The 22,761-nt window shown below is 41.5% G+C and overlaps 1 protein-coding gene across 3 annotated transcripts in view; it reads right to left on the reverse strand.

The window, feature by feature from the left end:
- The window catches only part of ttf2 (transcription termination factor, RNA polymerase II), a 97,703-nt gene that overhangs the window by 73,412 nt on the left and 1,530 nt on the right, over positions 1–22,761 (reverse strand). For all 3 annotated transcript variants that reach the window (XM_072260378.1, XM_072260379.1, XM_072260380.1), the window contains exons 2-5: positions 11,971–12,082; positions 10,940–11,026; positions 8,525–8,591; positions 7,207–8,223 (exon numbers count right to left, since the gene is read on the reverse strand). In XM_072260378.1, coding sequence (XP_072116479.1) covers positions 7,207–8,223; positions 8,525–8,591; positions 10,940–11,026; positions 11,971–12,082 — 1,283 coding nt within the window. The remainder of the gene's footprint in view (positions 1–7,206; positions 8,224–8,524; positions 8,592–10,939; positions 11,027–11,970; positions 12,083–22,761) is intronic.

A 22,761-nucleotide genomic window follows, 5' to 3' on the forward strand; every position in this document is an offset into this window, starting at 1 on the left:
TGGAACAATACCCTAGCAGGGATGACAGTGGAACAGCAATGGCAGGTATTTCTGGGAATAATGCAGAAGGTGCAGGATCAGTTCATTACAAAGAGGAAGAAAGATCCTAAGGGGAGTAAGGGGAGGCCGTGGCTGACAAGGGAAGTAAAGGACAGTATAAAAATAAAAGAGAAGTATAACATAGCAAAGATGAGTGGGAAGCCAGAGGATTGGGAAACTTTTAAAGAGCAACAGAAGATAACTAAAAAGGCAATACGCGGAGAAAAACTGAGATACGAAGGTAAGCTAGCCAAGAATATAAAGGAGGATAGTACAAGCTTCTTTAGGTATGTGAAAAGGAAAAAAATAGTTAAGACCAAAATTGGGCCCTTGAAGACAGAAACGGGTGAAATTATTATGGGAAACAAGGAAATGGCAGAAGAGTTGAACAGGTACTTTGGATCTGTCTTCAATAGGGAAGACACAAACAATCTCCCAGCTATAACAGTGGCCAAAGGACCTAGGGTAATGGATGAAATGAAGGAAATTTATATTAGGCAGGAAATGGTGTTGGATAGACTGTTGGGTCTGAAGGCTGATAAGTCCCCGGGACATGCTGGTCTGCATCTCAGGGTACTTAAGGAGGTGGCTTTGGAAATCGTGGACACATTGATAATCATTTTCCAATGTTCTATAGATTCAGGATCAGTTCCTGTGGATTGGAGGGTGGCTAATGTTGTCCCACTTTTCAAGAAAGGAGGGAGAGAGAAAAAACAGGGAATTATAGACTGGTTAGCCTGACATCAGTGGTGAGAAAGATGCTGCAGTCAATAATAAAAGATAAAATTACAACACATTTGGATAGCAGTAACAGGATAGGTCCGAGTCAGCATGGATTTACGAAGGGGAAATCGTGCTTGACTAATGTTCTGGAATTTTTTGAGGATGTAACTATGAAAATGGACAAGGGAGTGCCAGTGGATGCAGTGTACCTGGACTTTCAGAAAGCCTTTGATAAAGTCCCACATAGGAGACTAGTGGGCAAAATTAGGGCACACATGGTATTGGGGGCAGGGTACTGACATGGATTGAAAATTGGCTGGCTGACAGGAAACAAAGAGTAGCGATTAACGGGTCCCTTTCGGAATGGCAGGCGGTGACCAGTGGGGTACCGCGGGGCTCAGTGCTGGGACCGCAGCTGTTTACAATATACATTAATGATTTAGATGAAGGGATTAAAAGTAACATTAGCAAATTTGCAGATGACACAAGGCTGGGTGACAGTGTGAAATGCGAGGAGCATGTTATGAGAATGCAGGGTGACTTGGACAGGCTGGGTGAGTGGGCAGATGCATGGCAGATGCAGTTTAATGTGGATAAATGTGAGGTTATCCACTTTGGTGGTAAGAACAGGAAGGCAGATTATTATCTAAATGGAGTCAAGTTAGGAAAAGGGGAAGCACAACGAGATCTAGGTGTTCTTGTACATCAGTCACTGAAAGTAAGCATGCAGGTACAGCAGGCAGTGAAGAAAGCTAATGGCATGCTGGCCTTCATAACAAGGGGGATTGAGTATAGGAGCAAAGAGGTCCTTCTGCAGCTGTACAGGGTGCTGGTGAGACCACACATGGACTATTGTGAGCAGTCTTGGTCTCCAAATTTGAGGAGGGGCATTCTTGCTATTGAGGAAGTGCAGCATAGGTTCACAAGGTTAATTCCTGGGATGGCGTGACTGTCATATGTTGAGAGATTGGAGGGACTGGACTTGTATACACTAGAATTTAGAAGGATGAGAGGGGATCTGATTGAAACATAAAAGATTATTAGGGGGATTGGACACACTGGAGGCAGGAAGCATGTTCCCGCTGATGGGCGAGTCCAGAACCAGAGGCCACAGTTTAAGAATAAGGGGTAGGCCATTTAGAACGGAGTTGAGGAAAAACTTTTTCACCCAGAGAGTGGTGGGTATGTGGAATGCTCTGCCCCAGATGGCAGTGGAGGCCAAGTCTCTGGATGCTTTCAAGAAAGAGATGGATAGAGCTCTTAAAAGATAGTGGAATCAAAGGTTATGGGGATAAGGCAGGAACTGGATACTGATTGTGGATGATCAGCCATGATCACAGTGAATGGCGGTGCTGGCTCGATGGTCCGAATGGCCTACTCCTGCACCTATTGTCTATTGATAGGGGATTCATTGGTTAGGGGAACAGACAGGAGGTTCTGTGGATGAGAACGTGATTCCCAGATGGTATGTTGCTTCCCTGGCACCAGTTTTTTTTTGTAACTGTATGTTTTTCTGCTATCATAATTAAATGTGTTACATGTGCCTTGTGCAGTGTGTGACTGTTGGGACTGTGTTCTGCACTGTGGCTTCAGAGGAACAACATTTCTTTCTGGCTGTATTCATGTGTATGGTTGAATGATAATTAAACTTGAACATTCTTAAGTGAGAGGGTGAGCAGCCAGCCAATGTGGTCCACATTGAAAGCAATCACATGGGTGATAAGATCCTGCAAAGTGAGTACAGGGAGTTAGGTGCTAAGTTAAAGGACAGGGCCTCCAGGGTTGTGATCTCAGAACTGCTACCCATGCCACATGCTAGTGAGGCAGGAAATAAGATGATCATACAGTTTCACACATGGCAAAGGAAATGGAGCACGAGGGAGGGCTTCAGATCTCTGGATCATTGCGCTCTCTTCCAGGGAAGGTGGGACCTGTACAGAAGGGACGGTTTGCACCCGAACATGAGGGGAACTAATATTTTAGTGGAAAGTGTGTTAGTGCTGCATGGGGTAGGGGAAGGGAGTTGCAGGGGAAGAGAACCAGCACACAAGAGAAGATCATAGAGTGGTTTTGGGGTAAGAGATGGTTACACCTACACACAGAGTCAGAAATCCAAAGTTTGAACATGGTAGGACTAATGTTCTGAGTGTATATTTCAATGCAAGGACTATTGTAGGAAAGGCAGATGAGCTTAGGGCATGGATCAGTAGGTGGAATTATGACATTGTAGCCATTAGTAAAACTTAGTTGCAGGAGGAGCAGGACTGGCAGCTCAATGTTCCAGAGTTCCACTGCTTTAGACATGATAGAGTAGGAGAGATTAAAGGGGGAGGGGTGGCATTACTCATCAGGGAAAATGTCACAGCAGTGCTCAGACAGGACAGACGGGAGAGCTCATCTACAGATGGAACTGAGGAATAAGAAAGGGATGACCACATTAATGGCATTATATTATTGACCACCCAGCAGTCCGTGGGACTTAGAGAAGCAAATTTGTGGAGATATCCTAGACTACTGCAAGAAACACAAGGTTGGGATAATAGGTGATTTAAACTTTCCACATCTTGACTGGCTCCCATACTGTAAAAGGGCTAGATAGAATGGAGTGTGTCAAATGTGTTCTGGAAATCAGTACATAGAAGTCCCAGCTGGAGAGAGTGTGATGCTAGATCTCCAATTAGGGAATGAGACAGGGCAGGTGACAAAAGTTTGTGTAGGGGAACACTTTGCATCTAGTGATCATAATGCCATTAGTTTCGAGATAATTATGGAGAAAGATAAGCCTGCTCCTCAGGCTGAGAACTTATATTGGAGAAAGGCCAATTTTGATGGTATCAGAAAGGGTCTGGCAAGTTTGGATTGGGACAAGTTATTTATTGGCAAAGGTGTACTTGTTAAGTGGGAGGCTTTCAAAAGTGAAATTTTGAGAGTACATAGTTTGCATGTTCCTTTCAGAAGAAAAGGAAAAGATAACAGGTTTAGGGAACTTTGGTTTTGAGTAATTGTGGAGATCCTGTTTAAGAAAAAGGAGGTGCACAGCAGGTATGGGCAGGAAGGAGGAAATGAGGTACTTGAGTACAAGAAATACAAGAGGACACTTAAGGAAATCAGGAGAGCTAAAAGAAGGTATGAGATTGCTCTAGCAGATAAGATGAAGGAGAATCCTAAGGGCTTCTACAAATATATTAAGAGCAAAAGCTGTTTTATGTCTTTTGATCAACTCTCTAATAAATATAACTTACCCAGATCTCACTTTTTTAGATATTTACAGATTAGAAACTTTTTAATTACTGTCTCTCCTAATTTTCCACACCCATATCCAATGGACACTTTGGAAAAAATCTTAGACTTAAATCTTTCTCAGAAAGGTGTAATAGCAAATGTATATAATATAATTATGAATTTATGTCCTGATGCCTCTAATAAAATTAAAGCTGACTGGGAAAGAGAACTTGAGATTAATATACCGACTGAAAAATGGGAAAAAATTCTTCAGTTGGTGAATTCATCCTCTGTATGTGCTAAGCATAGGTTGATACAGTTTAAAGTAGTTCACAGGGCTCATATGTCCAAAGATAAACTATCTCGTTATTACTCTTATATTAATCCAATATGTGACAGATGCCTGTCTGAGATTGCTTCTCTAACTCACATGTTTGGGTCATGTCCCTTGTTGGAGAAATATTGGAAAGATATTTTTGATATTATTTCAACGGTCCTAAATATAGACTTACAACCTCATCCAATTACTGCTATCTTTGGACTACCAATGATAGACTCAAATAACCTAACCTCTTCATCACGAAGGATGATTGCATTTCTTACTTTAATAGCTAGAAGGTCCATTTTGTTGAATTGGAAAGAGATCTACCCTCCTACAGTATTTCATTGGTTTTCACAAACTATGGTGTGTCTGAATCTGGAGAAAATTAGAAGTGCAGTTTATGACCCTTCTATTAAGTTTGAAAAAACTTGGAGGCCATTTATTTAGCATTTTCATTTGATGTAATTTGATCATTTCCAAACTTGTTTTATTTCTCTGTACTGTTGTTGGAGGGGAATGGAATCATCGACGCTGAGGTTTTCTTCTTTTCCATTTTTAAGTTGTTAGTTTTGCCCAAGTCTTTTAGTTTAGTTTAGTTGTTTTTTTTACTTTTGGGATGGGTTTTTTTTCTCTTTTTCTTTCTTTTTTCTTTTTTTTGCTTTATATTATCCGTGATCAGTTCTACATGTATGGGAGTTTTGGTAATTTCCACTATTTGGTTTTGCAATTACTCTTTTTTTAAATGTAACAATACATCTCATATTATCTGTATTATTGCTATGTTTTGTTTCTATATTTTGAAATTAATAAAAAGATTGAAAAAGAAAGAAAGAGCAAAAGCTTAGCAAGAAACAATATTGGTCCTCTGGTTGGTAGATTGGTAGTCATTGCATGGAACGAAACAAGATGGGGGAGATTGCAAGTTGATTTTTTGCAACTGTATTTACTTGGGAGACAGACACAGAGTCTATAGAAGTGAGCCAAAGCAGCAGTGAGGTCTATGACCATATACAGATTTTAGAGGAGGAAGTATTTGCTGTTTTGAGGCAAATTAGGGTGGATAAATCCCTTGGGTCCAATAAGGTGCTCCCTTGGACCCTGTGGGGGGCTAGTGCTGAAATTGCAGTCATGCTAGCAGAGATATTTAAAACATCCTTAGCCACGGGTGATATGCCGGAGGACTGGAGCACAGATAATGTTGTTCCATTGTTAAGAAAGGCTCTACAAAGAAGCCAGGAAATTATAGGTTGGTGAGCCTGACATCAGAAATGGGCAAGTTATTGGTAAGTATTCTAAGGGACCAGTTATATAAGTATTTGGATGAACAGGGACCAATTAAGGATAGTCAACATGACTGTGTATGGTAGATTGTGTCAAGCCAAACTTAATAGTTTTTTTGAGAAGGTTTCCAGGAAAGTTAATGAAGACAAGGCAGTGGATGTTGTCTACATGGGCTTCAGAAAGGCATTTGACAAGGTCCTGCATGGGAGGTTGGTAACTAAGGTTCAATAGCATGGCAAATGAGGTCGCAAATTGTATTGGACATTGGCTTGGTGAGAGAAACCAGAGAGTGGTAATAGGTGGTGGTCTCTTTGACTGGAGGCCTGTGACTAGTGGTGTGCCGCAGGGACTGGTGCGGGTCATTGTTGTTCGTCATCTATATCAATGATCTGAATGATAATTGGTTAACTGGATCAGCAAATTTATGGATGACAAGAAGACTGGGGATGTAGTGGACAGTGAGGAAGACCATCAAAGCTTGCAGTGGGATCTGAACCAGCTGGGGAAATTGGGCTGAAAACGGCAGATGGAATTCAATGCAGACAAACAGTACGGTACTGAGGAATGTGGCAGAACAGACGGATCTGCGAATACAGATCCATAATTCCTTGAAAGTGGCGTCACAGGTAGATAGGGTCATAAAAAAAAATTGCCACATTGGCCCTCATAAACTAAAGTATTGACTACAGGAGTTGGGATGTTACATTGAAGTTGTACAAGACATTGGTAAGGCCTAATTTGGAATATCATATGCAGTTTTGGTTACCTACCGATAAGAAACATAGCAATAAGATTGAAAGAATACGGAGAAAATTTACAAGGTGTTCCCAGGATTTGAGGTCCTGAGTGATAGGGAAAGGTTGAAAAGGTTACAACTTTATTCCCTAGAACAAAGATTGAGGGGAGATTTGACAGAGGTATACAAGAGTATGAGGGGTATAGATAGTGTAAATGCAAGCAGGCTTTTTCCAGAGGTTGGTTGAAACTGGAACTAGAGATCATAGGTTAATGGTGAAAGGTGAAATGGTTAAGGAGAACATGACTTCTTCACTCAAGAGTGTAGAACAAGCTGCCAGCAGAAGTGGCTTATGTGTGTTCGATTTTAAAATTTAAGAGACATTTGTATAGTTACATGGATTAAAGGGGTATGAAGGGCTCTGATCCAGATGAATTAAATTTTTATATTTGTGTACAACCTTCCCCTTGTTTGCAAGAATAGCATTTTCAGAGAATTATGTATTGCATGTTAATTTCATCATTGCAGATGAAATTAAAATACAATTATTTTATGCTCACATAACTTATTAAGTACTATTTACAGAATTCTCTGCAGGAAGTCTTCAGCAGCACCTCTCAAACCCGCCACCTCTGTTCTGTGAGACAAGTGCAGCTGGTGCATGAAAACAGTAACATCCTGGTTTAATCAGCCTGTTGAAACTGGGAAACAGACTACTATCGATGACTTCATGGCAATCTGGTTGTGTATATTTATTACTTGGACAGCAGCAAGTACAAAAAGACAACGACTGTCCTCTCAAAGCAACCAGTGTTGGTAATAAATACAACTGTTTCCAAAATTATCATTGTCTTTTTATGTTACCTTTGCTCATAACTATTACCTTTTTCTGTTTAAGTTGAATAGCCAGCTGGCTGTGCAGTGCTGTCATATTCTTGGTTTCTTTGTTTGCCGATTCATATTCAAATCCAGGAAATGCTGTGAGTGTTCTTTGTTTATTACTTGTATTTGAATTCTTTGTGCTTATGCTTTGCTTAACATCCACTGACTGACTGCTGGGTATACTTTGCTTTAATGTGGCATGGATATTTCCTGCTCCAATGCTCGCAGGAGCTTCAGAATTAATTTCACATGAGTCATTTTCCTCCTTTGCTGGCTTTCTTGTAGTAAGAACTGAACTGGCATCATGTTCAACTTTAGTTGTTTGCTTCCACTGTAAATGATATTCCTGAGTATCTATTAGCTTAGTCTTTGGAGATATTTTCTTTATGTTGCACTTCTGAGTGCCAAGTAATTTTTCACTTTCACCTTTACTGCCTGATGCTTGTCTTTCTTTCGCTGATTCCCTTTGCAAATCTACAGTGTTCTCATGATGAGACAAGTGATTAGATAATCCTTTTTGGACATACTTCCCAGATTCTAGCGGTACCTTATCCCTCTCTGCTCCCCGTGACGGCTTTGAAAACTTTCCTTTGTCAGTTGGCAAGGGATCACATGATGAACAATGATTCTTGGTAGAGTCAATGCCACTTGTTTCAACATCACTCTTAAGGTGATGGCTTGTTTGTTTCCGAGTCTTCTCAAAGTCCTTAACGTGAAGCCTTTCAGTCTCATTAGTTAACTTGTCAATGACATTGAACCCATCGTGAGACTTCTTTGTTGCTTTCTCATTGCACATTAGTGATGAGCCACCCAAACCAAACAACTCACTCAAGTCTTCATCTGATTCCGACTCTACACCTTGTTTACCTCTACCACCCGTAGCAGCAAACAAAGAAGATGGCTTCTGATTTTTGGTAGCAATTTTAAAAGGATTTCGCTCTTGATTCACAGAGAGGAGGTGCTGTTGTGCATCGAGATTCCCATTTCTGTTAGTTGGTGAAATATTTGGACTTGGCTCCTGAAAAACAAGTGTTAACGTTTAATATTTCTGCTGCATACACATACACGTTTTTAATATTATATGTTAATTGAAAACCAACTACAAAATACAATTTTTGAATCCATTCTTAATTAAAGTGAGGACTGTCAAAGCTTCAATGCTGGAACAATACCTTCCATTCCCTTATCTTATACAGGCATTAAATTCTCTCAGGACAGGGAAGCAGGCGTGAAATGCCAATGACAATTTTTAAAAATACTCCAAAAGAACCCAAACTTAAGAAATAAAGCATAATCATGCAGAAGCTGAACATCCATACCTGCCAAGGCACATTTCCACACCATTTCAATTTATCTGCTTTCCCTTTAACACAGCGATAGTATAACCTGCAGGAATAGCACAGGACAATTAATGAAAATATCAGAAACAATATCAAATGCTTGGACCTCAAACTCCCATTTTTGTACTTGAAGGAAAATTATTCTGATTGCTAATAACAAAAATACTGGAATAAAATCTTTTTATTTCATTACGGTGTCCTGGTAAGCCCATCCATAATATTATCATACATTGGATCTACAGTGACTTGACCTATTGGATTCGGAGTTGGCGTACCAATAGAAGGATAATGGTCAATGGGAATTATTCTGACCTGAAGTCCATGATTTGTGGTCCTGCAGGGCCCACAGTTTAATGAGAAAAAGCTATGCACCAATTTCAGCTTGTCCCACTGAGGAGAGATTACATCATAGAAGTATACAAAGGCCAGGAAGCATCTGTGGAAAGGGAAACAGCTAATGTTTCAGACATTGAAACAATAAGAAGTCACATTTTAAGTTGCAGAGACGGGGGAGGGGCACATAGAACAAACAGGTTGCCTATGAAAGGGTAGAGACCAAGAGAGATTGAATGCTTTCGGTTGAGGTAGGGAGAGTGCTGAATATATGCTAATCAATTCTGATATACTTTGCAAGAGAAAGAAGAAAGAAGAAGTGCTAGAGATGATACTACAGACAAATGATAAAAGCAGAATGCTGAGACAGTTCAGCAGATCACGACGGAGAAAGAAAAATAATTAGCTAATGATACAGACAAGATGCTTCTATGATCTGGCCAGCTTTGATACAAACTACAAATGCTAGCTATCCGAAAATGTTGAAATTAGTGTTAGGTCCTATGGATTGTAATGTATGAAGTTAGAAGGCAAGATTCTGTTTCTTGAACTTACCTTTGGCTTCAGTGAAACCGTAAGGAACCAAATGTGGCCATGAATGGGATAGAGAATTAAAATGACAGGCAGCTAGAACTTAGTACTTCGATTCCCCAGCCTAGTCCCAGATGACTTCCCCAGTATTACAACAAAGCCCCATGCAGACAGAAGAAAGAGCATCTCAACCTCAAACTTGCACATTACATTTCTCAAAGCTAGAAAAAGGAACTCAATTTCAGATAACCGGCCTTTCCAATCTGCTTCAGAGCTGGCCAAATGTGGCAAAGCAGTACAAACCTAATACTTTATTAGCCATTCTTCTCCCTACAGATGCTGCCTGAAATGCTGAATATTTACAACACAGTTTTCATTTCAGATCTCTGGCATGTGCAGCACCTCACAGTTCCAGCATTTTGTTTTTCTTTCTTTTCTTTAAATCTTTTTATTAATTTTTCCAAGATTATAAACAAAATAACAATGTTGATACAAAGAGATTGGAATAATCTTATTGTTAATAAACATATACAGAAAAGATTTCAGATAACACAGGTATAGTAGACTTCCAAACTCATGATGTAATTAATCATAACGAAAAAAGAAATAAAAAGAAAAAAAAATACAAAGAAAAACCCCCAAAAAATAGAACTAAATACTAAACCCAAAAAAGCAAACCGAACAAAACAAGGCCAGACCAATATCTTAAATCCAACAGGTTCAGTAATGTCGTCAACTCCGCTCCTCTATTCAGATATTTTAAGTTAATACGAAGGATTCGGAAAGGTCAAATTACATCGTATGAAAATGTTGAATTTGTTTTTCTATCTTGCTCTGATATTTTCATTTATTTCACTACTTATATCTCGAGGCAGACTGGCTCTCTCTCAGCTGACAAAATCAACACTTGGGTCACACAGTCTCTCTTGAGGTTTCATCCTGTCACAGGTATTTCCTTTGTTCTCCACAGCCTTTCTCCTTTTGCTCCATTTAAATCACATCCTAACATTGTTTCAATTTTAGCAAAAGGTAATCAGTCCAAAACATTTTCCAATCTCCATTTGCCTGCTTTGCTGCACACTCTCTGCTAGTTTCTGCTTTTATGTCATATTTCCAGTAACTGCAACTTTCACATTTTGATGAAATGATCCAATAAGCCCTAAGGTGCTCCAAGCTCTGGTTTAAGGAAAAGAAGCCCACAATCTGGTTAAATGCACTCAATGACTACATCAGGCATTAAACTATAAGATATACAACCTAGAACTCTGAACCTATGAATAAGATACATGCAGGTATTCCTATCAGGACCATAAGATTTAGGAGTATTATTAGGCCACTTGGATCATTGAGTTTACACCAACATTTCATCGTAGCTGGTCTATCTTCCCTCTCAGCCCCAATCTCCTGCATTCTCCCATTTCCCCTCATGCCCAAAATTATATTGTATTATAATCAATATATTAATTTCACTGCTCATTTAGTGAAATATAAATTAATGCTGTTGACACAGCAGTGATGATAAAATCTTACCGATATGACTGGGTGTCTGATTTCTTGTGAATCGCCTGAAGTTCCACAATTGAGTCTTCATGCACCAGGCAGTGAGATACAGGAATACTGGGAAGGATAGACAACATTTGGAATATCTGAATTACTGCTATACCTTTCTCCCTTTCTGTTAAAAGGGTTACATTTACTGAGCTAAGGATAAACAGTTTGAGGAAACATTTTCTTTATATGAAAGATGCATAGTGCAAATTTCAAGTTGTTTTGCATTCCGCTTTGTAAGTTATTTCTGATAGTAATAGGCTAGCTGTACCAGATTATGGTTGCTACAGCCATCACTCCCTATATTCATTAGTGTTTTTTTTAAACACAAGTTGTTATTTAAAGTTCATTCAATCTTAATGTTTCTCTCAGAAAATCAATTAAAAGGCTGGATAAAGAAATCAGCAAAAATTCTACCTGTATCACAGCACAAGGTCCTGCTGTTGCATTCCTGCATTCAGTTATTCATATAATCTGATATAATCTATGTACCACATACATATGTTTGCACATAATGCTTTTAGAAATAACTAGCAATGTTGAAGACACTTGAAATTTGGACCCTGCAACTTTAAAATAACAGACAATCCGCCATGGTGTGGAGTCAGTGATGCACTGTGGGTAATGTGCTTGCAGTAAGGTGTCATAAATATTAGGGAGATTAGTGATTAGCATATCATGTTCAATAAACTGGGCAAAGGCTATATTGGTCAGGACATTAGGGGAACTATTCCCAAATCCACCAGTCCCATGAAATAGTTACCAGCTTCCGTCCACGGAAGCAAACACTTTGGTTCAAGTATCACATGTTGTTCAAATTCACTCAGCTTCAAGCTAGATAACTAACAACAGCAGCTCATGAACTTACAGCTAATGCAAAACCCCATGAGCTTTAAACATTTCTAAATATATTCCAAGCTTGGTTCTTCGTAAGGTGCATTACTGATACCAAAATTTCTCAACCAAATACTGTTTGTTCTTCTACCTTACAACCCCAACCAAACAATACATACTCAGCAGGCTGTACAAACGAACAAGGGGAATTCTGTTGATTTGCACAAACATAGAAACTTTTTCCCTTAGTAGCTCCATCTCTCACTCCAGTCTTCAGCAAACACAGGGATCCTGCAAGAAACATGGGATAGTATAATGAAGAGGTAAAGGTGATGAGTTCAAACAAGATCTCACAATAATTTACTGGTGAGCTCAGCATATGTAAGCACTTTTACCAATCCTCCCACACACTTTCCCCTCCCCCCCAACAAATGCAGGGGTCACCTGTACTTTAAAGTTGGTTTAATTGACTCTGCAAATTACATTGAGACTGATTTAAAAAAACTAATTTTAACATTTTGACTATTTTAAGGTAATATGACTACAAGCAATAACAATCCCCCCCCAGCACTACACACTGAATTATACCAAAAAGTATTCTGCAATTTTAAAATGTGCTGTAGTTTGAATCATGATACGTTGGAATAAGAAATTAATAGTACACAGGTGGTATTTCAACCCATGTCATCAATTACCATCCTTTATCCAGAAGAAAGCAACAGGTCCATTAAGTCCCATGAACCTTTTCCAATTATATTGGAGTGAAGGAGGGTGACAGGCAACACTATATAAGTGTACAGATAGAGTGGTCAGCCAGAGACCTTTTACCCTGGGTGAAAATGGCTAATATGAAGGGCACAACTTTAAGGTATTTGGGGGAAAGTATAGGGGTCAAGTAGGTTTTTCCCTCCCATACAGTGAGTGGCAGGTCCATGGAATGTGCTGCCAGGGTTGGTGGTAGAGGCAGATACGTTTGTACATTAGAAGATTTAAGAGACTTAGATAGGCACATGGATGATAGGAAAACAGAGAGCTATATCGGAGGATAGGTGATGTTGATCTTACAGAGTGGGTTTCCCAACTTGGGGTCCACAGGCCCCTTGTTTAATGGTATTGGTCCATGGCACAAAAAGGTTGGGAACCCCTGCTTTAATATGACTCATTGTCAAGGAGGAAACATTTCTACCATCCTATTATTCCTACATAAATATTTTAAAAACTTGATATAACTTTTTGACATTAAAATTCTACGAATACAAGCCCGGTTTCAGTAAAACTTCAAAACTTGGAATACAGGTAACTTTCAGGTAAATCCCCATTGTCCTTAAAGCACATTCAATACTTCACTTTCTAACATGATTTGAGAACCATATTAGCACATGAAAGTCAGCCAGAACCTTTGTACAGTCGTCCCTCGGTTATCCGCAGGGGGTTGGTTCCAGGACCCCGTGGATACCAAAATCCGCGGATGCTCAGGTCCCTTATATAAAATGGCATAGTATTTGTATATAACCTATGCACATCCTCCTGTTTACTTTAAATCATCTCTAGATTACTTATAATACCTAATACAATGAAATGCTATGTAAATAGTTGTTATACTGTATTGTTTAGGGAATAATGATGCTTTGAAGGAGGCTCAATAATACTAATGTCAGGATCTGTGGAGGTTGAGGGCTGAGAATCTTCAAGCGTTGAAGGTTGAGGCTTCACAATTGCAGATGCTTTAGTTAGAAACATTGTTATAGGAAGCTGTTTCTTCTTTTTCTTTGCATCATTAAACAAATCTTGCAGTGGTTGTAGGCATGTTGTTATCCCTCGGGTGACACGGAGGGTTCGTTCCATCAAAGGATCGTACTCCAGGATCTTATCCTTTTAACACTTGCACCTGTTGAAAAACTGCTGCAAATGTTTCAAGTGTCCAAATTGATGGCTCTGCCTCCGCCTCCTCTAAATCCTCTGCATCATCATCTTCTGTAGAGGATTTCAGCAGATCTTCGAGTTCCTTGTTGGTAAGGGTTTCTCTATGCTCTTCTATGCCATCCTTCCAGGCCCTGAACCCCGGGGCCTGCTTGGCACTCTTATGGATGTAGGTACGATTGGGCATCTTCTTCCAGACAAGCCCGTTTCATCACAGTTGAAGACTTGCTCTAGAAGGTAACCTGTGAGTTTATTGAGCCCCTCTGGGCACACTGATGCTGCCTCGGCAACAGCCGATGCCAATTCTCCTGTGATCTTTTAAGTTCTTGAGGCTTTAGCGTTTTACATAGCTAGCCAGCTATCCCTTACTAGCCTTAAACTCCTTCCTCTCGCTCTCCTCAATCCCCTCACAGTAGTGCTCATAGAGGCTAAGTGCTTGTTCACACATAATTTTGCCATCAACAGGGATATGCTTCTGTGACATGTCCCCTAGCCACACACTTGATGCTTTCTCAGTTTTTGAAGCACTTTATCACGAACCAGAGAGACCACTTTTGCCGTTGTAGGGGTAGCACTAACACTTCTACGAACTTCAGCTTCTTTCTGCTTTATTGTGCAAATGCTCAATTCGTTCTTACTGACCTTACGGCCCACTTTGACAAACGACATGCCACTTTTCAAAAGATCTAAGATTTTTATTTTCTCGGCGAGAGATAGCACTTTACGCTCCCTCATAGCCTTTGAGGAATTGCTTTGACCACATAATTGCTTTTTAGGAGCCATTTTTTCACAGAAACAAAGGGTGCACACAAGTAGCGAACGAACGAGACGCGAGGCAAACAATGCTCAAACAACCAGAGCTGGACAGAGACTGAGGATCTGTGAAATGGCGGGAGGCTACAGCAGGGTATGCCTACACATCATTTCATTCGCGTGGATTCAACGTAGTGCTCGGCGCGCGGCAAATTCAAGTTTTGCTTTCTGGAACTTCCTGGAATTTTTTTTCTCGAATATTTTCAATCCGTGGTTGGTTGAATCCACGGATACGGAGGGCTCACTGTATCTGCAACAAGCTGCTTTTCCTCCAATCATTTTAATTATAAATACAGCTGCTCCAATATTTTCAGCTTCTGTTTTTTTATTAATCTGGATGACATTATGCAGAGCACCAATTTTCTGGATCACCACAGTTGGTAATTTGTTATTTTTTTAAAATGCTAGAACAACTTTCTTAGATCCAGCATCCTTGAACCAGACACTGCAAATAAAACATCTTCAGCTCTACTATAGTCCACAAAATGAAGAGGAGAAGACAGCGGCGCGACGCAGCACGCGCGGCCACTTCGGTGGTGATGTCTGTTATTTGTCAAGTATGGGACTGTGCACAATTCTGATTTGATGGAGACAGACGCGACAGTACGGAGGAACATCTGGAGAAACTTCTGAAATGCCTGCTTCACTGCCGCTGTTACTGTGTGATCCAGAAGCTCCGGAGGAGAAGGCCCCAAATCCTGGGCTTTGCTTGTTTCAGCGGCCAGGCAAGGTCGAAGGCGCTCAGCAGAGGATGGCGCTCGGGAGGCTGTATCGGAGGGGCTGGTCGGAGGCTCGAAGTTTTCGGATGGACGGACTCAGCGTCGGCTGTGGTCGGGTGCTTCCAATGCATCGGCAGTTGTCGGTGTCTGGAGGTTTATGGCAGGGAGTTTCTCCCTTTTGCCGCTGCTATCGGGCACTCGGGAGTCGGGGGACTTGGGATTTTAAGACTTTTTTTTAAACCGTGCCCATGGTCTGTTCTTTATCAAATTACGGTATTGTTTTGCACTGCTGTAACTATATGATAATTATGTGGTTCTGTCATTGTTAGTCTTTGGTTTGTCCTGTTTTTCTGTGATATCACTCTGGAGGAATATTGTATCATTCCTTAATGCATGCATGCATTTCTAAATGACAATAAACGAGGACTGAGTGTTCTCATAATCTAAAAAAAAATCTAAAAAAAAAATGAACTTCCTTTTACCTGAAAACAGGACTGAAGAAACTAAAACAGTCCTGATGAAAGGTCTTGGTCTGAAACGTTGACTGGATGGTGCCTGAACTGTTGAGTTCCTCTAGCATTTTGCTTTGGATTTTCAGCATCTGCAGATTCTTTTGTGTTACTACAGCAATTTGCTTCTTTTCAAAGCAGGGCCAACTCAGCTCTGAATTTTAACTGGTTTAAATACTGGAGTATTCTGCAACTTACACCATGTGGTGCAGGGAGTCACGTTCCACAGTGTATGGCATATTCAAAGTAGGAAATTTAGGAAGCACACACAAAATGCTGCAGGAACTCAGCAGGCCAGGCAGCATCTATGGAAAAGAATACAATCAATGTTTTGGGCTGAGAACCTTTAGCAAAACTAGAGGAAAAAAGAAGAAAAGTCAGAGTTAGAAGGTGGCAGGAGGAGATAGGTGAAACTAGGAGGGGGAGGGGTGAAGTAAAGAGCTGGGAAGTTGATTGGTGAAAGAGATAAAGGGCTGGAGACGGGGGAATCTGATAGGAGAGGACAGAAAACCATGGTAGAAAGAAAGAGGGAGAAGAGCACCAGAGGGAGGCGATAGACAAGCAAGGAGATAAGGTGACAGAGGGGAAAAAAGGGATGGGGAATTCCGGGGCGAGGGGCATTACTGGGAGTTTGAGAAATCATTGTTCATGCTATCAGGTTGGAGGCTACCCAGACGGAATATAAGGTGTTGTTCCTCCAAACTGAGTGTGGCTTCATCGCGACAGTAGAGCAGGCCATGTTCTAATGTCGCGATGAGGCCACACCTAGGCTGTAGGAAGAACACCTTATATTCTACCTGGGTAGCCTCCAACATGATGACATGAGCAATGATTTCTCGAACTTCCAGTAATGCCTCCCCCAAACTAATGGAACCAAACTGTAATTCCACCTCCCTATCCCACAAATTCTGCCATTTTCTAATCCCAGCCAACCTAATACAAGGGTCATACTTTCCGATATTGACTGTAATATCTACCACAGACTTGGTAGTGCCTGTTTTGTGAAATCATTTGCCTTTTCATTACCTGATATACCCACATGTGCAGGTACCCAACAAAACTGTACTACTAGTCCCACACTCTCCAGAACATACAAATTGTAGTACTCCTCCATCAAGGCCTCCTTGAACACTTTGATTCCAAACTCTGTAGTACTGAGGCAGAATCTGAGCAGATAACAATTCTATTTGGCTTAACTTGTTCGACCCATTGCAAACTCATGATAATGGCCATAAATTGCTGTATAGACTGACAACCCATCTGTCAGCTTTTTCCCCACCTCAACATTAAACCACGGGATAAATATCCCTGAGCCCATCCGATTGCTAACTAGGTCTTTAGAACCATCTGTAAAGATAGGCAAAAAGGAGAAATACTTTTGCTGTAGATGACCAGACACCCTCTCACCACCCACAAGACCCTGTCTATCCCTTGGTAACAACAAATCTATCCCCACATCTGGAGATTTCTAAGGTGGAATGAGGCTACTGTTGGGCTAATCTGCAAATGCCCAAGATCATACTTCTGTACATATTCCCTAATTATCCACCCAAAACATCTACCAATTCTGTTGGTATATTCCCAACAATCCATTAAAGCTGATTACGTCAAATGGGATGTCCCCCACCCCACAACAGAAGTCCAGTATGCAAGGCTCAATTCTTCTCTCCGCAGGTCAAGAGGCACCTCACCTAGTTGAACCCCCAGTGCATCTCTCGACCCGGAATGATCCACTACTGATTCTAAGTTCCCTTGCCTGTAGGACATCCACCTCTATAAAACTGAACGAGCTGCTTCCCCATGGATCATACTATCATAGTCCAGACAAGAGGGTATTAAAGCACGATAAACTGTCAATAGCACAGCCCTGGAAGCTCCCCCATCGTAACTAGCCACACAGCACAAGAAGTTAATGACCTGCCTGCACTTGTCCTCCAAAAACTTTATGTGTTCTCCATAACCCCAAGTATTTAAATATGGGGACCCTACACAGCAAACACTGATACAGAGTAAGGTGAATACTATCAAACCCATATTTCCAAGTAAAAACAATATATCTTGACTTAGAAACTGAAAGTTTAAACTGCCAGTTCAAAGATCATTTTTCCATTGCTGAAAACACTGATTACACATATCTTACCACAGAGCTAGTATTATGGATCCTTTTCCAAAGAACTCCATCCCAGCATATAACTCCAATCCAAACCCTGGGCCAACACCACTAAAAATATCATTAATCATCAGATTAAATAATATTGGACTAATGACACTACCTGGGGCAGGTGTGTCCCATTATCCGCTGAAAACTCTTTTGACACTTCTTCACCCACACCCACTCTAAACGTATGGCCAAACAAAAAATCCACTTCCGCTAATGCCCCACATCCCCCTCATACCTCATCCGTTATTTATTTATATACACACATTCTTTTTCTCTCTCTCCCTTTGCTCCCTCTATCCCCCTCACTATACCCCTTGCCCATCCTCTGGGCTCCCCCCCCCCACTTTTCTTTCTCCCTTGGCCTCCTGTCCCATGATCCTCTCATATCCTTTTTGCCTATCACCTGTCCAGCTCTTGGTTCCATCCCTCCCCCTCCTGTCTTCTCCTATCATTTCGGATCTCCCCTTCCCCCTCCCACTTTCAAATCTCTTACTAGCTCTTCTTTCAGTTAGTCCTGACGAAGAGTCTCGGCCCGAAATGTCGACTGCACCTCTTCCTAGAGATGCTGCCTGGCCTGCTGCGTTCACCAGCAACTTTTATGTGTGTTGCTTGAAATTCCAGCATCTGCAAATTTCCTCGTGTTTACGTTTTTAAATCCAAATCCAAAACCCAGTTGTAAAGCCCCCCACCAATACCAGGCTTACTTAGTTTAATCAAAAGCCCCCTTCCTCCATAGCATATCATAAGCTTTTTTCTAAGTCCAGAAACACTGCAACTACTGACTCTTTTACTGTAAAAGCTTTCTGACTATCATTTCCCAGTAGTACAAAGGCATCATACGTAGATTTCCCTTTACAAAACCCACATTGGTAGCGACCAAGTAATTTTCTCTTCTCCAAAAGAAACATCAGCCTAATTACTATCATTTTCTCCATCATCTTACACAGTGAAGTGAAAGCAATAGGCCTGTAGCTACTTGGTAGTGTGGGTTCCTTTCCAGGTTTAACATCAAGCAACACCACAGTTCCTTTCCAGTCTCCTGGGAGCATTCCTTGCTTCCAGACCTTATTATAAAACTTAAGCAACTTCTTTAGGACTGTCCCAGGCAGACGCTGGAGCATATGATAGCTAACCATATCCTGTCCAGGGGATGTAGTACTTGCACTGTTGACAGCAAATTGCAGTTCAGCCAACATAAAATCATTATCCATGGAACTCTCAAATATCTCTTGTTTCTCACAAATCTTCCTATTCTCCATAAAAATATACTGCCTTCTATGAAGATTAGGGTAGCAGGGCCTTAAGTTGGCCTAAGGGTGTGGTCAACCCTTCCCTTGCGATTCGTCCCAGGTCCAGCTGACCCGGCTGGTAGCACCTGGTAAGGGTCCCTTGCTCGGAGTTACGAGCGATGGCCAACGGCAGACCCAGCAGAAGACTGGTGGGGAAGGCGGAAGAGCTACAACCTTGGAAGACAATGGTTGCTTTGCAAGCAGATGATCTACCAAGAAGAGAGGTGGTGATCTCTTTAACCTCACCTGGCAGAAGGCAAAGGCAACCCACTGCTAGGAATCTGCCAAGTACATGATTTCCCAATATGTCAGTCTCAATAAAGGATCAAAACAACGACGTTAACGGAGCCACGACAAGTGTCGGGACAGAGCGGCGTGGAAGGAAATCATCCGCCAACTGGAAATTCCAGATGCGACCTAACGACATCTATGAAGATACTCATCCCCTAAATTGTCTAGTCTATGTATCTTTGCAAATGTGTTTCCCAGACATTCAGCCTTTTCTTTGTTTGTGGTCGCCAAATTTCCGTTCTCCACTAACTCTGGAATCTGGATATAACCTCAAACCCCATTCATTTTCTTTAGCATTCTCCACACCACTGTTATGCCAGTTTCCCTCCCATTTGATGAGCAAAATACCCCCCCCCCAGCCACCCTTTTAGCATTCCTAATAACGCTCCTTGCTATTGCTCTTTCCTTCTGAAAGTTCAGCAAAGCTTCTTGCATTAATCTACTTTTCAAAACACGAAAAGCCCATCCCTGGTCTCTGATGCCCTCTGTACATTCCTGTGTCCACCAAGAACACATTCATACCAGCTCTCCTAGACACCAAAGGAATGGTTTGATGAGCTACCCACACAAACTAGAAATTATATTCTAACAGTCTTCTTCTATGGTATCACCTTGAGACAAATGATTTCTCACACTCAACGACACATTTTCCCCAGGTTGCCCTCTGAAAACACCATTTAGTACTAGAACCCAAATTCTGACAGTGAACTTTGACTCCTACAATACACAGAACTGGGAAATGATTACTCTCCATACAATCAGTCATTATATCCAAACTACTAAGTTCAAGTGGAGCAGAGATACGAGTCAAGTCCAGAAAAGAGCCCCCACCTTTTGCAATAAACACTCGTCTTTCTTCCATTATTGAAACAAATTAAATCATTCTTCCAGAAACGCCTCTACTACTACCCCATTAGCATCTGTAGTCTTTCTGCCCCACAAACCACTATGTGCATTAAAGTCACCACAAAAAATAATTTTACTGAAATAGTTTCCCAATATTCTCCTCAACCCTTTCACAGACAGTTCCAGACCTGGATTACAAAAGTTCACAATTTTGATCCCACCCTATGGAAAATTCAATAGTTACACATTCTGCATTCTCTGGAGAAGGCAAAATTATGTACAATAAACTCTCCTTCACCAAAGTCGCACAACCTCCCTCCCACAGCTGTATATCTATCATATCTCACAACCTCATACCCCGGAATATTAAGTGATAAATGTGATCACAACCAAGTTTCTTGTCCACAAATAACACTCAAGGGATCACTAAAACCTGAAACATATGCTCTAAATTGTTGTCCGTTGGCAAACAGACTTCTTGCATTCCAATGAAGAACTATAAGTTGATTGGAGACAATCAGTGTGTAGCACCTCGTGTACAATCACAGATTTCTTTCCAACTTGTGCTGTTCCATTGACTACAGCACATACAAAAGTAAGATAATTTTTTTTAAGAATCATTACCTCACTAGATGTTTCCTCTCTCCCCACCTGTACAACCTCACTCCGTGATCTTCCTCCATCCAAATCCCTGTGTCTATTTTAACCCAACACCCAACGGAGGAATCAAATCTCCTCGCAGCTTCAGCATGAGAAATATTATGCGCTAACTTCACCTTCTGAATTTCCTGAGTCTTTCATGAAACAGGGTATCGTAAGTAAGCAACATGAGCACCCCCACAGTTGCAGCCTCTTGCCTCTGCACCAACTTCACAATTCCCATACTCATGCTCACCTCCACATTTTGCACATCGGAACTTCCCCCTGCAAGCAGCAGCAACATGTTTTGGGCTCCTTATCTCAGAAAGGATATATTGTCACTGGAGGGAGTCCAGAAGAGGTTCACAAGGATGACTCCAGGAATGAAGGGGTTAACATACAAGCAGCATTTGGCAGCTTTGGGCCTGTACTCACTGGAATTTAGAAGAACGCGTGGGGAACTCACCGAAACCAACCGACTGTTGAAAGGACCAGATACGGTGGATGTGGAGAGGATACTTCCTCTGGTGGGGGTGTCCAGAATTATAGAGCACAGCCTCAAATTTGAGGGACAACCTTTCAGAACAGAAGTAAGGAGGATTTTTTTTCAGCCAGAGAGTGGTGAATATGTATGTGGAATGCTCTGCCACAGACTGTGGTGGAGACCAAGTCAGTGCGTATACTTAAAACGGAAGTTGATAGATTCCTGATTGGTTGGGGCATCAAGGGATATGGTGAGGGCAGGTGTACAGGGTTGAATGGGATCTGGGATCAGCATGATGAAATGGTGGACAGGGCTTGATGGGCTGAATGGCCCAATTCTGCTCCTATGTCTTATGGTCTTACGTTCCACTTGTTGGCATTTAAAACACCACAATGATGAGTCATACATTCTGACTGAATAACTAACACATTCTAAATAGGCTTTTGAGCGCAGAGTAACTCCACAGAACAAATTATCTCATTTTTTCCCTTCTCTCCAGGTCTGTAATCTCTTAGCCAAAACAACTTTGCCCCTCTCGGCTTGTCCCTAATATCCTCCATAGATACACACAAAGGTTCACCTGAAATAACACCCTGAACCTTTATTTCCCCCTACTAATGTACGAACAAATAAGAGAAAATCTGCAGATGCTGGAAATCCAGGCAACACACACAAAATGCTGGAGGAACTCAGCAGGCCAGGCAGCATCTGTGGAAAAGGATAAACAGTCGGCATTTTGGCTGAGTCCCTTCGGCAGGACTGCAGAAACAAAAGGTGAGTAGATTTAAAAGGTGGGGGGAGGGGAAGAAACACAAGGTGATAGGTGAAACCAGGAGGGGGAGGAGTGAAGTAAAGAGCTGGGAAGTTGATTAGTGAAAGAGATACGGGGCTGGAGAATAGGGAATCTAATAGAAGACAGCAGGCCATGGAAGAAAGAAAAGGGTCAAATACGTCCACCCATTTTAATTCCACTTCCCATTCCGAGATATCAATCCATGGACTCCTCTACTATTGTGATGAGGCCACACTCAGGTTGGAGGAACAACACCTTATATTTTGTCTGGGTAGTTTCCAACCAGATGGCATGAACATCGATTTCTCGAACTTCCAGTAATGCCACTGCCCTTCTCCTTCACCATTCCCCAACTCCTCTTCCCTCTCTCACCTCATCTCCTTGCCTGCCCATTGCCCCCCTCTGGGACCCCCCCCCCCTTTCTTCCATGATTCCACCTTCTCCAGCCCTGTATCTCTTTCACCAATCAACTTCCCAGCTCTTTACTGCACCCCTCCCGGTTTCAC

The sequence above is a fragment of the Mobula birostris genome, chromosome 6 (assembly GCF_030028105.1).
Source record: "Mobula birostris isolate sMobBir1 chromosome 6, sMobBir1.hap1, whole genome shotgun sequence".
Classification (NCBI taxonomy): Eukaryota; Metazoa; Chordata; class Chondrichthyes; order Myliobatiformes; family Myliobatidae; genus Mobula; species Mobula birostris.